General features: G+C 47.0%; 1 protein-coding gene across 1 annotated transcript in view; it reads left to right on the top strand.

Annotated features, from left to right (window-relative positions):
• Window positions 1-14,315, top strand: part of LOC116740470 — a 176,760-nt gene that overhangs the window by 35,980 nt on the left and 126,465 nt on the right. Inside the window, exons 14-20 of the mRNA XM_032606118.1 lie at window positions 339-463; window positions 2,796-2,990; window positions 9,585-9,740; window positions 10,331-10,515; window positions 11,445-11,627; window positions 12,740-12,831; window positions 14,146-14,309. Coding sequence (XP_032462009.1) covers window positions 339-463; window positions 2,796-2,990; window positions 9,585-9,740; window positions 10,331-10,515; window positions 11,445-11,627; window positions 12,740-12,831; window positions 14,146-14,309 — 1,100 coding nt within the window. The remainder of the gene's footprint in view (window positions 1-338; window positions 464-2,795; window positions 2,991-9,584; window positions 9,741-10,330; window positions 10,516-11,444; window positions 11,628-12,739; window positions 12,832-14,145; window positions 14,310-14,315) is intronic.

Here is a 14,315-nt window from a genome sequence, read left to right as displayed (position 1 = left end):
AAAAAAGGAGATTAACATCGAAGAGAGACAGCTGCCTCCTTGTAATTAATCAGAATCAAGAAGGGACCCTGTTCTAGCTTAGGTACCCAAACCCCCTCAACTGCTCAGCAAGTCTGGGGGTGGGGTGCTCTGGCTGCCCCCTCTCTGCCTGTCAGCAGGTGTGGGTACATTTGTGACCCTTCTGTTCTGACCTTCCCTCTGCCCTTGGTAAGGCTTAGGTCTGAGCTTCCTATCCTGGCCAAGAGGATGCACTGTGTGTCTGGCCCTGTCTCCGGCGATGGTGGCCAGCTCCCACCCGGTTAACGGTGTGGTGTATACTGATCCTCTGTCTGTTCTAGCATCGGGCAGCCTGGGAGCCAACCTGGAGGGTACCCTTCTCTTCTCTCCGGCCTCCTTCCTTCCCCGTTCTGCCACAGCCAACCTGACTGTCCATGCCCTTGGTCGTGCCTTCAACCTCCTAGAGGTAAGAGGGGGCCTTGCTTCTCCTCAGGGCCTCTCCTGGGCTTGGGGCCATTCATCTATCTTTCCATCCATCACCTCTTGTATCTATAGATCTACTCTCACATCTTATACTTCCAGCTTTTGACGTCTACCCACCCGTCTGTCTGCCTATCCACCCATGTATTCACCCACCTACTGACTGATACATAAATCCATTCAACTACCACCCACCCCATCCCTCCTTCCCTCCCTCCTTCTCATCCATCTATGTACTTTGCATCGTCTCTCCATCTGCCTTCTCACCTACCCATCTATTCTTCCAGTTGTCATCCATCCACTCACCTATCCATCCTTCCACCCACCCACCCACCCATCCATTCACACCCCATCTGTCATCCATCCATTATTCATCTATCCATCTCATTAATCCCTCTCATCCATCTACCCTCCCACTCATCTCTCCATCTGCACTTTCACTCAATCATCTATTTATTCTCTCAGTCACCCACCCATCCATCCACCTAGTCACCTACCCACGTACCCATCCATCCACCTGCTCTTCCATACGTCTATACCTCTTCTCTGTCCATCCATCCACCTATCCATCCTTCTATCCTCATCCATCTGTTCATTTATGTACTTGTCTACCCACCTCTCCATCTACCCTCTCATTCACCTATTTATTCATCTACCCTTCCACCCACCCATACATCTATCTATCAGTCTCCTCACCCACACATCTCTTAATCTATTCTCCCACTTATCTATCCATCCTTGCATCCATCTATCCACCTGTCATCATTGGACAATATCCATCTTCTACCTGACATGTACCAGGCCCTGTGCTGGGCTCTGAGAATATGATGATGAACAAGAGAGACATATCTCTGCCCACTTGGTGCTCACAGCCCAGAGAGGTAGACAGATAAGAAATGAGTAGACACATTGATAAAACGATGGCAACTTTAAGTAGTGTGTTTAGGGAGGTGAAGTTTCAGCTGAGATCTGAAGGATGAACAAAAGCAGTCATGTGAAAAGCTGAGGTAAGAGCCTTCCAGGGAGGGGGCCCAGTATGTGCAGAGTTCCTAAGAGAAAGGGCTTAGTGTGTTTAAGGAACAGAAATAGAGTAGCAAACTTTATTTATTTTGTGTGTGTGCATCTGGCAAGTGTTGATTTTTCTTTATTGTCCAGCAAACTTTAAAGTAATGGATTGACTTGGGACCCTTCCATTTCTTCCCCCCAGGTCCCTGTAGCTTGTCTGAGGGAGGGTGCTCTGTGCCGTATCCCAACCCTTTCTAATTTATGGAGAACAGGGCACCTATCATCCAAACTTTGCCCGCGGGGCTCAAGGCTGACCCTCTGGTGATTTCTCTGCAAATGCTCTCAGAGACACTTGGATGGGAGGATGGAAAGAAGGGATGCAAGAGTGAGTGAACAGATGGGTGGATGGATGGGCAGATGGAAGGAAGGAGGGACTTGTTCGTTCATCCATCAAATTTTGAGAATCAACCAGCTCATCTGTTAGTCAGGGTTCTCCAGAGACATAGAACTCTTTCAATAGGATTATGGAGGCTGACAAGTCCCAGACCTGCAGTCAGCATGCTGGAGAGCCAGGAGAGCTGATGGTGTAGTTCCCGTCTGAAGGCAGGAAAAAGCCAGTGTGCCAGTCTGAAGGTAGTCAGGCAGGAGGAATTCCCTCTTATTTGGAGGAACGGCAGACTTTTGTTTTATTCAGGCCTTCAACTGATTGGATGAGGCCCACCCACATTATGGAGGGCAATCTGCTTGACTCAGTCTACTGATCTAAAATGTTAAAGCCATCCAAAAATGCTCTAACAGTAATGCCTGTAATAATGTTGGACCAAATATCTGGGCACCCCGTGGCCCAATCAAGTAGACACAGAATTAACCATACCACCAGGGGTTGAGTGTGCTTAGTGAATGAGACACAGGTCCCTGTCCTCATGGAACTCAGGATCTTGCAAGGGAGACACACAAATTAGTCTGAGTGTGACCTTGGAGTAGTGTGCTTGACACTCAGAGGAAGGAGTGATAAATTTGGCTGGGGGAGGGGAGGGAGAATGTGTGAAGGGAGTGATATGGGAATTTAGGGAAGGCTTCCCAGAGGTGGTGACATTTGAACCAGGGCTTAAAGAATCAGTAGGAACTTGCTTTGTGGCACTTGCCAAGTAGATCTGGAGCTTGATGACTTTCTAAGATTGTACCTCTTGGCACTTGGGCCTGGATGGACCCTGGGGAGCCGAGGGCCCCCTGTTCAAGCTCCCAACCCCATAGCTCTTGGTCAACCTTGTGACTGGGTTACTCCTCCCTGAGCCCCTGGCTTTCCTTCCTAGCTGGGGCTCCGGCTGGAAAATGCCGAGGAAATAGCCGGCAGGCTATTTGGCCCGAAGTCATTCTGGGGGCAGGAAGAGGAGAGACAGGCCCAGGCGGAAAAGCCCCCAGAGCCAGGACCAGGGCCTACACCACAGCCAGCCAACCCCGCCTGTCCAGGAGAAAGGTCCACAAAGATGAGAGACCTGCAGCGGAAGGTAAGGGAAACGCCCAAGCCCACCTCACGCCCACTCCTCTATGCTGTCAGGTGTCAGCTTGGGCTTTGGGACTGGGGGACCCAGATGTCCATGAACTCTGACCCTGCCCTCCCACCCCCTTACAGAAGCAAATTTCCGGTCCAGATCTCAGTAGTGAGCTGTATCACATACATAGAGAAGTGCCCACCTCATGTGTTTCCCCCAGTGGAACACATCTTTACAACGAGCGCCCAGACCCTCATCAGCTCCCCAGACACCCTCTTCGGCCCCCCCCTTCTGATTTACCCACCCATACCCAAGGGTAACCACTGTTCTGACCCCTAAAAGCATCAATGAACTCTACTTTAAAATCAGCTTTGTTGAGATATAATCAAACTACAATAAATGGTATGTGTTTAAAGTGTACAATTTGATAGGTTTTGACATATGTATATACCATGAAACCATCACCAACTAAATCAACATATCCATCACCCCCAAAGGTTTCTTTGTGCTTCTTAATCCCTTCCTCCTGTTCCCTGTTGTGATAGGCTTCTTCTGTCAAAATAGATGTTTGTATTTTCTGGAATGTTGCATAAATGGAATTATACAGCGTATACTTTTGTTTTTAAAGCATGTACTCCTTTTTGGCCTGGCTTCCTTTATTCAGTGTAAGTATTTTGAGATTCATCCATATTGTAGAGTATACTAATAGTTTATTTCTTCCTGTGGCCATGTAGTGGTTCATGGTATGGATGAACCACAGTCTGTTTATGTATTCACCTGTTGGTGCATATTTGTGTTATGTCCAGTTTTGGGCTGTTACAAGTAGGACTGCTATGAACATTCGTGTACAAGTCTTCATATAAATATATGTTTTCATGTCTCGGGTAAATATCTAAGGATGGGATGGCTTAGATCATACGGTAGTTGTATGTTTACTTGTGTAAGAGCTAGCTAAACTGTTCTGCGAAGTGGTTGTACCATTTTGCATTCCCACCAGCAGCGTATGAGAGTTTTAATTCTTGTACATCCTGGCCAACACTTGGTAGGATTAGACTTTTTAGTGTTTGCTATTCTAATTGTTTGTAGTAGTATCTTGGGGCTTTAAAGTACATTTTCCTAATGCTACTGATGTTGGGCATCTTTTAGGTGCTTACTTGTCATCCATACCTCTTTGGTGAAGTGTACGTTCAAATATTTTATCCTTTTTTAAAAATTCGGTTGGCTTCTTATGACTGAGTTTTGAAAATTCCTCCTCATTCTGAACACAAGGCTTGTATCAGATATGTGACTTGCAAATATTTTCTCCCAGTGTATGTCATGGTCTTTTCATTCTCTTAACAGTGTCTTTTGAAGAGCAGATGTTCTTGATTTCAATGAACTCAAGTTTATCCATTTCTCTTACGCATAAAGTTTTGGGTGTTACATCTAAGAAATCTTTGCCTAATGCAATGTTACAGAGATCCTTGGGACCCTCTGGAGATTTCTAGAGTTCTTTCTCTGTGTGGCTCTTTCCTCTCTTGTACTCTGCCCTGCAAAGTCCAGCTACCTTGGTCTCCCTGGACTCCCAGATCCTCAACCCCGAGAGTCTGTCATGCCCCGCTGTTCCCCTCCCTGCACCTCAGCCTGAGCTCTCTCCAGGCAGTAAGCTGGGGCTCACCTTGCTGTTTCCCATCTCTTGGGTTCACTGTCTCACATTACCTGATGTCTCATGTCTTGGGAACTTTTGTTTCATCTGTTGCTCCACGTGGGAAGATAAGTCCAGTCCTTGTTACTTCAATATGGTTGACAGCAGAGGTCACATCCAGCTTCTTTTGTGAACTTAATATAAATGGAATCATTCACCGTGTACTCTTTAAAAAAATGAGGTGAAGCTCACGTAAACATAAAATTAACTATTTTAAAGTCTACAGTTCAGTGACACGTAGTATATCCACAGCCTTGTGCAACCACCACCTCTGTCTAGTTCCAAACATTTTCATCACCCCAAGGAGACCCCACGCTCATTAGCAGTCACGCCCCGTTCCCTCATTTCCCAGCCCCTGGCAACCATTAGTGTGCTTTCTGTCTCTATAGATTTACCTATTCTGGACATTTCATATAAACAGAATCATACAATATGCGGCCTTCTGTGTCTGGCTTCTTTCACTGAGCACGTTTTTAAGGTTCATTTGTACTGTGGCATGTATCAGTACTTCATTCCTTTCTTTTTTCTATTGCACAAATAGTTTTTTAATTGAAGTATAGTTGATTATAATATGATAGTTTCCCGTGTACAGCAAAGTGATTCAGTTATATATATACATACGTTTATGTATACACACCTGCGTATATGTATACATACATACACGTATGTATATAAACACATATATGTATACATACATACATACCTGAATATATACACACACACACATATACTTTTTCAGATTCTTTTCCATTATAGGTTATTACAAGATATTGAATATAGTTCCCTGTGCTATACAGTCGGTCCTTGTTATTTATCTATTTTATATATAGTAGTGTGTATATGTTAATCCCAAACTCCTAATTTATCCCTCCCCAACCCCTTTTCCCCTTTGGTAACCATAAATTTGTTTTCTATATCTGTGAGTCTGTTTCTGTTTTGTAAATAAGTTCATTTATATCATTTTTTTTAGATTCCACATATAAGTGATAGCATACGATATTTGTCATTCTCTCTCTGACTTCACTTAGTATGATAATCTCTAGGTCCCTCCACGTTGCTGCAAATGGCATTATTTCATTCTTTTTTATGGCTGAGTAGTATTCCATTGTGTATATGTACCACATCTTCTTTATCCATTCATCTCTCAATGGACACTTACGTTGCTTCCATGTCTTAGCTATTGTAAATCATGCTGCTGTAAATATTGAGGTGCATGTATATTTTTGAATTAGAGTTTTCTCCGGATATATGCCCAGGAGTGGGATTGCTGGATCATATGGTAGTTCTATTTTTAGTTTTTTAAGGATGCTTCAGACTGTTCTCCATAGTGGCTGTACCAATTTACACTCCCACCAACAGTGCAAGAGGGTTCCCTTTTCTCCACACCCTCTCCAGCATTTGTTGTTTGTAGATTTTCTGATGATGCCCATTATAACTGGTGTGGGGTGATACCTCATTGTAGTTTTGATTTGCATTTCTCTAATGATTAGTGATGTTGAGCATCTTTTCATGTGCTTCTTGGCCACCTGTATGTCTTCTTTGGAGAAATGTCTACTTAGGTCTTCTGCCCATTTTTTGATTGGGTTGTTTGTTTTTTTGATATTGAGCTATATGAGCTGTTCATATATTTTGGAAATTAATCCCTTGTCGGTTGTATCATTTGCAAGTATTTCTTCCCAGTCCGTAGGCTGTCTTTTTGTTTTGTTTTTGGTTTCTTTTGCTATGCAAAAGCTTATAAGTTTGGTTAGGTCCCGTTTGTTTATTTTTGCCTTTATTTCTTTTGCCTTGGGAGACTGACCTAAGAAAACATTGCTACAATTTATGTCAGAGAATGTTTGCCTATATTCTCTTCTAGGAGTTTTATGGTGTCATGTCTTATGTTTAAGTCTTTGAGGCATTTTGAGTTTATTTTTGTGTATGGTGAGAGGGCGTGTTCTAACTTCATTGATTTACACGCGGCTGTCCAGCTTTCCCATCAGCACTTGCTGAAGAGACTGTCTTTTCTCCATTGTATGTTCTCGCCTACTTTGTCATAGATTACTTGACTGTAGGTGTGTGGGTTTATTTCTGGGCTCTCTATTCTGTTCCATTGATCTATATGTCTGTTTTTGTGCTTCATTCCTTCTTAAGGCTGGATAACAGTGCATTGTATGGATGGGCCACGTTTTGTGTGTCCCTTAACCTTGGTTTGTTTCCATCTTGTGACGATTGTGAATAATGCTGCTCACATCCTCTTTTTTTGTGTCTGACTTCTTTTGCTTAAAGTGTGTCCATGAGATCCATCTATGTTGCTGTGTGTACTTACAGCTTGTTCATTCTCCTTGCTGTGTAGCATCCCATGGTGTGACTATAACACAGTTTCTTTATCCATTTACTTTTGGTGGGCTTTTGGGTAGTTTCCAGTTCCTGGCTTATTATGGGTAGTACAGTGAACATTTTGTGCATGTCTCTTTGGTGAATATATGTGCACATTTCTGTCCAGTGTGTACCTAGCAGCGGAACTGCTAGGGTGTGTGTGTGCTTTCCCCGCTTTCCCACTTCATATTGTTACTTGAGTATTTTCTTACTGAAAACTCATTGTACGCATACATTTTGACACCCTTTCTGTGGGTGGGGTCTCACTTTACGTAACCGTTGCCCCAACAATAGACAATGAGATCGTTAGCATCTTTTTGCTCTTATAAATGTCATTTCCACATACATCTGGGGGTAATCAAGGTGGTGGCTGGGGCATTTGTTCAAACGTTAACACGTTTACTAACCACCAACTGTGACCCCAGGGCCCAGGAGCACAAAGATGATCAGGACGCGGTCCCTACCATCAAAAGCCTCTTGGACCAGATCTGGGGCCAGCAAGTAACTTGAATAAGGGCGGTGGGCTGGATATAAATGTTTTTTCTTAGAATCCACAATCCCTTTGGTCTGTTGTTTTCTCCCTTGTGATAGATTCACATCCCAAGATATATTTTGCACAAGCACAGTGACGAATGGCAACAGTCCTTGGCCTGAGTGTTGGAGAGACAGCAGGGAATGGTGGGGAGTATGGCAGTCAGGCATGTAGCACAGGCCTCAGCTCAGGGTGGCAGCCACTGCTCAGCTCTGAACACTTGTTGCCCCTTGTTGTGAGTGCAGGTTGGGAGGGAGGGGGAGACAGGCCAATAATTCTCTTTTTTGAGAAGCTGGCTACGTGGATTTTATAGAAAATCTCCCACTTTTTAAATATCAGAAATAAATTTAAAAGTACACACTGCATGAAAAATAAAGACCAAGAAACTGTCACAGACCAGGGCAGACTGAAGAGACATGACACAACACTAAATGCCATGTGGCACCCAGATTGGATCCTGGAATAGAAAGAGGGTGGGGTGGAAAAGTCCGATAAAGTCCAGAGTTTAGTTAATAACATGCCGGTGTTGATTTCTTAGTTTTCACCATGTTTCCTGGTCATGTAAGATGTTAACAATGGAGGAAACAGGGTGACGGGTCCATAGGAGCTCTCGGTACTATCTTTGCAACTTCAAAAAATATTTTCTTATTGGAGTAGTGTTGATTTACGATGTTGTGTTAGTTTCAGGTGTACAGCAAAGGGACTCAGTTATACCCGTACCTATATCCACTCGCTATTAGATTTTTTTTCCCTTATAGGTCATTACAGAATAGTGGGGAGAGTTCCCTGTGCTGCACAGCAAGTCCTTATTAGTTATATCTATTTTAGATATAGTAGTGTGTATATGTCAGTCCCAGTCTCCCAATTTATCCCTGCCTTCCCTTTCCCCCCTGGCAGCTATAAGATTGCTTTCTACATCTGTAACTCATTTTTGTTTTGTAAATAAGTTCATTTGTACCATTTTTTTAGATTCCACCTATAAGCGAATCATATGATGTTTGTCTTTCTCTGTCTGACTTACTTCACTCAGTATGACAATCTCTAGGTCCATCCATGTTGCTGCAAATGGCATTATTTTGTTCTTTTTATGACTGAGTAATATTCCACTGTATATATGTACCACATCTTCTTTAGCCATTCATCTGTCAGTAGACATTTAGGTTGCTTCCGTGTCTTGGCTATTGTAAACAGTGCTGCGATGAACATTGGGGGGCATGTATCTTTTCGAATTATGGTTTTCTCTGGATATATGCCCAGGAGTGGGATTGCTGGATCATATGGTAGTTCTATTTTTAGTTTTTTAAGGAACCTCCATGCTGTTCTCCGTAGTGGCTGTATCAATTTACATTCCCACCAACAGTGCAGGAGGGTTCCCTTTTCTCCACACCCTCTCCAGCATTTATTGTTTGTAGATTTTTTTGATGATGGCCATTCTGACAGACGTGAGGTGATACCTCATGGTAGTTTTTTTGTTTTTTTGTTTTCTTTTTTTTTAATTTTTTTTTTTTTTTTTTTGGCTGTACCGGGTCTTAGTTGCGGCACGAGGGATCTTTTTAGTTGCAGCATGTGGGATCTAGTTCCCTGACCAGGGATCGAACCCGGGCCCCCTGTATTGGGAGCAGGGAGTCTTAGCCACTGGACCACCAGGGAAGTCCCCCTCATGGTAGTTTTGATTTGCATTTCTCTAATAATTAGTGATGTTGAGCATCTTTTCATGTGCTTTTTGGCCATCTGTATGTCTTCTTTGGGGAAGTAACTTTTCTGTATGTCGAAAATTATTCCGAAATAAAGTTTGCTAAAACTCTCTCTCTCTCTGTCTCTGTCTCTCTGTCACACACACACACACACACTGCACTGGGCATTGAGCAGACTGTGCAGGTCCAAGAAAACACATATGCAGGTTCTGTCTCTGGGCCGTGAGTTTTGCAAGCCCTGTTCTGGACCCCACAAGCCCTTCACTTTTCTCTCCAGGAGCCCCTTCCCCCTCCCAAAGTCCAGGTACCTTGCCCGGCTAACCCAGACCTGTTCCTGGTTACAGGTGGCCCAGAGGCATCGGGAGCGGCGGGCACTGCAGTGTAAGCTGAGCATGAAGGTTTTTGGGCACGAGCTGAGCTTTGTGAACTGCGGGGCGATGGGGAGTCATGTGACACGCCGGTCCCTGAACCTGGCCGAGCTTGCTGTCAAGCTCCTGAAGGTACCTCAGGCTGGGCTTGGCCCCTCCCTGTCGTCTGGTCCAAAGATGTTTCCTTTGATGCTTTGGGGAAATACTAAAGTACTTTCAGACTTAAGAGCCTGGAATTTGGAGCCAGACTGCCCAAGTTCAAAAACTGGCTGTACCACTTACCACCTTGGGCATGTTGCTGAACTTGCCACGGCCTCAGTTTCTTTATCTGTGAAATGGGAATGATAGACTAGTAATAGTATAATAATATCTACTTCATAGAGCTGTTGAATCAAGTGACTTCATGCAGTAAAATTGCAACAACACGTTTAGAGTGTGCCTGGCACATACTAAGTGCTCTGTACCGCAGGCAGGGCCCACACCCCTCCTTACCTGGCTGACCCTGGATGCTTGACCTCTGACCATGTCCCTTGGTAAATTATCTTGGTTCAAACCCCAGCTCTTCCTGTTTCTAGCTACATGGGCTCGGCCGGGTTATTTTATCTGTTTGTGGGCTCTGTTTTCTCATCTGGAAACTGGAGACAATGATAAGGTCCCCTCTGAGGGCTGTGTGAGGGGTAAGTGAGGCCGTCACGTGCACTGTTATGGTCCTCTGACTGCAGGGGCAGGAAGTGCAGGTGAACCGAAGGCTGAACCTGGCCATGGAGGAGCTCACTTTTCCCACCATGTCTGGACTCCTAGCCCGGCTGACCCTAAATGCCTCGGCTGCCATCAACATCCAGGTCGGAGGGACAGCCAACTTCCAGCAGCGCTCGGATTTCTCTGTGAATGGTTATGTCAAGCCCAGGTAGCTGGCTCCTCAGAGCTGGGGGAGGTGGGTGGGTGGGGGCCTCCCCCTGCAGAGAGCTGGGGCATCAGCATGGGCTGGAGGGGAGCCCCGCTCTGCTGACCACCTGTTATATCAACTACTGTTGATGGAGTGTTTTTTGTGCCAAGAGACTTTGAGGAGAACGTGGGCGGCTACACCCACTTTACAGGTGAGAAGACTGAGGCTTGGCAAGGTGAGGTTCCATGCCCGAGGTGGCACAGCAGTGTGAGGCAGCTGGGATTCGTCTCGTGCCACAAGTCCACTCTTCCCTCTGCTTCCTCTGCCTCTGAGGGGAGGGGAGATGGGAGAGAGGGAAAAGCATTTAAGGCACATGGGCTCTGAGCCCACTGAACTCACATGGCCGCTCACGAGGTGGACACTTTCCTTCTTCCCACTAAGGGTTGAGGAAACTGAGACTCAGGGATGAGTGCACAGCTGACCCAGGGCCACATGGCACGAAGGATTTTGAGCAGAATTTGACAATGCTCACCTTCCCAGGCCTGCTGGGCAACTGTCCCAGCCACTAAGCCGACCTGTCCTTGGTTTCTGGGTCTGATGTGGGGTATGTGGGTGTCCTGTTGATGGCTGCTTTTTGACATTGGAGACTCTGGGTTTGGGCTCAGTCAGCTGGGGCTCCAGAACTGGCTGTCCCATGTCCCAACTGTGGGACCCACACAGCTGGTGTCACCTCGCTGAGCCTCGGTTTCCCCATCTGTAAAATGAGACTAGTGATGGTGAGGATTCGATGGCGATGTGTAGAGTGCTTGGCACACATGGAGTGCACGGTCAGTGGTGTCCATGGTGGAGGGGCTGCTCTGGCTCAGGACCACGGAGAGCAGCCGGGTGGGTTGGTGCTGGCTTTGCCGTTGCCTGGGGCTGCAGGATGCAGTTGTGTGCCTCTTCCTCAGCGCCCTGCTCCAGATCTCGGCACAGATGGGCACAGTGGGCACCCTGGGGCAGGCTGGGCTGAGGTGGGTGACCGGCGTCCGTGGCACCGCCAGCCTGGATGGAGGGATCCGGATAAAGAAGGGCCAGGACCTCAAGGTGCATCTGAACACACCCGAGGAGGCTGTGGAGCTGCTCCGCTTCAGGTGGGTTCCCGCACCTGGAGAGGGAGCCCGTGAGTGCACCTGTGTGCGAGCCAGGCTGGGCACAGGTGTGGGTGCCTGTGTCTGTGGGAGTGTGTGCACGGTCACCTTGCGTGTGCACCTGTGTCTGACCCCGTGTACCTGTGAGTGTGTGCGCCTAAGGATGCGCCTGCGAGTCTGTGTATGTGAATGTGTGTCTGTGGGCGTGTTTGGGAGAGTGTGTGCGCATGTCGGTGAGTGGGCTATACGTGGGCGTGCGTGTGTGTGCACATGTGTCAAGGTGGGGTGGGTGTGTCTGTGACAGGGACTGAGGGCAGCCTAGAGGTGGGGATTCCCACACTCCTCAGCAATTTCCGGGGGTCCCTCCTGAGGCCTGCTTGTCCCCAGCCCCCTGGAGAGGTGACACTTAGAGAACAATGATTTCCAAGGAAACGGGAGAAGCTAGGCCGCCCCCACCTCCACCTGCCTCCTTCCCTGTGCCCCACCCTTGCTGGAGGCACTGCTGCCCTCCTGACCCTCTCCCAGCAGCAGCCAGTAGAGTCCTTTAAAATGTCAGTTAAGTCCTACCGTGTTCCCCCCTCCCGTTTAAAATCCCTTGCTTGCTTCTAGGATAACCCCACTCCACAAGATTCTCCTGCCCGATGGAGGCCCTGCCCACCCCCCTCACCTGTCTCCTGTCACTCCTTCCTGCCCCTCACTACCCCCTTCCATTCTGACCCCCTCTCACCACCCTTTTATCTGTGCTACCAAAGAGCCCCCTTTTCTCCCACCCCAGGGCCTTTGACCTGCTGTTCCCTTTGTTTGGAGTGCTGGCTCCTTCTCATCCTTTGATTCTCTGACCGAATGTTACCCCTACAGAGAGTCCTTTCCGAACCCTGAGCTGAAGAACGTCCCGCTCTGTCTCCAGGACAGACCCTATGCCCATGCCGTGCCCTATTTTAGGTTTTTCACAGTGCTTGTCACCCTCTGTGTTCATGGAGTGTCTCCCCCACCAGTGTGCAGACTCCCCAAAGGCCTGTCCTGTTGATAGTGGGATTTGCCCTAGTGCCTTGCCCTGGTGGCTTTATGGTTGAATGAAAGCAACTCGCCTGGCACGTTCCTCCTTTCCCACCCAGCTCTCAGCTGTTTCTCATCACTGGGGATGGCATGAGGAGCCTCAGTCACGCTCACATCCCTTCTGAGGCCCAATCCTGTACCGACAAGGAAGGTAGGTGCCAGCAGGGCCTCCGTGTCATTGTCCCAAGATGGTTGTCCTGGGGGCTGAGGGGTAAGATGCCAGGTCCAAATTCCAGAGTTACTCTTCTGCCCTAAAAGTACTTATGCCCCTTAACTCAATGATGCTGCTTCTAGAACTCTACCTTATGAAAATAAACCAAAATCATCTTAAAATGCCCTGTGCCCAGAGATGTTCGTTGCATCATTATTTACAGAGCAAAAAAATAGGCAACAACTCAAATATCCAACAGTAGGCGAATGGCTTATTATAAGGGCCTTTGAGCTAAGAATAGGCTTTTACATTTCCAAATGCAGAAAAATAATCAAAAGGACTATTTCATAACATGAGAAATTTGTGAAATTCATATTTCAGTGTCCATAAATGAAGTTTTATTGGTGCAGAGCCACGCCCGTTGCCTGTGGCTTTTCTTCAGCAACAGCAGAGTTGAGTAACAGACTGTGTGACCAGCAGAACCTCAAATATTTACTATCTGGCCATATACAGAAAATGTTTGCCAATTCCTGGTTTAGTAAAGTACTGAGATATCCCATAACCTTTAAGCTCTGTAATGAAGGACATATTTTAATAGCATGAGAAAATTTTTTGATAGTAACATCAGGTGAAAGGCAACAAAATTGAAAACAGAGGGGAAGGAGGTATACCAAACAGTCACAGATCTTGCAGTCATGTTGGGGGTGAGGTGGGGGAGGGGCCTACTTAAATGATTTCTTTAGGCTAAATTCTGTCCTAAATGCTTGCTGAGCTGTTAATCCTCACAGCTACACCATGGGGCTGGAACTGTTATCACTCCCAGCTGACAGATGAGAAACACCAAAGCACAGAGATGTTAAGTAACTTGTCCAAGGTCACACAGCTGGGAAGTGGCAGAACTGGAATGTGGATCCAGGCATTCTTGCTCCAGAGTCTGTGTCCTACACAGTACTGCCTGACACTCTGATAGTCTACACCAGGGGTCCTCAACTGGGGACAATTTTTGGCCCCTCAGGGGACATTTGGCAATGTCTGGAGACATTTTTGGGTGTCATCCTGGTGCGGGAGGTGCTACCAGTATCTAGTGGGTTGAGTCCAGGACAGCTTCCCACAACAAGAAATTATCCAGACCAGTGTGTCGATAGCGCCAAGGCTGAGAAACCCTGGTCTACACAGGGTTACAGTTAATGTCTACACAATACTGTTTCTCAAAAGAATGTAGAGATGCTCCTTCTTTGCTGATGGGTGCATCCATGGCCTGCCTCGAGCCCTGTGGCTCTCTACTGACCACGCTGCCTGCTCCCTTTCTCACAGCGTCCCGCACTTGGGGCTGGCAGCTGTGCACTGAAGTGAGCTGGCCTCCAGCCGGGCAGCCCTACCTGCTCTCCGTGCCTGTGTTTGCGGCTGTGATGCTGAAGAAGCAGGACCGGGGGCTCCAACACTATCTGCTGGAAGCTGCCTATACCCTCCACCCCCCGGTAGGC

Source organism: Phocoena sinus, chromosome 15, assembly GCF_008692025.1.
Source record: "Phocoena sinus isolate mPhoSin1 chromosome 15, mPhoSin1.pri, whole genome shotgun sequence".
Lineage (NCBI taxonomy): Eukaryota > Metazoa > Chordata > Mammalia > Artiodactyla > Phocoenidae > Phocoena > Phocoena sinus.
The sequence above is the reverse complement of the archived record's forward strand: the minus strand, read 5'-3'. Positions and strand labels throughout refer to the sequence as shown.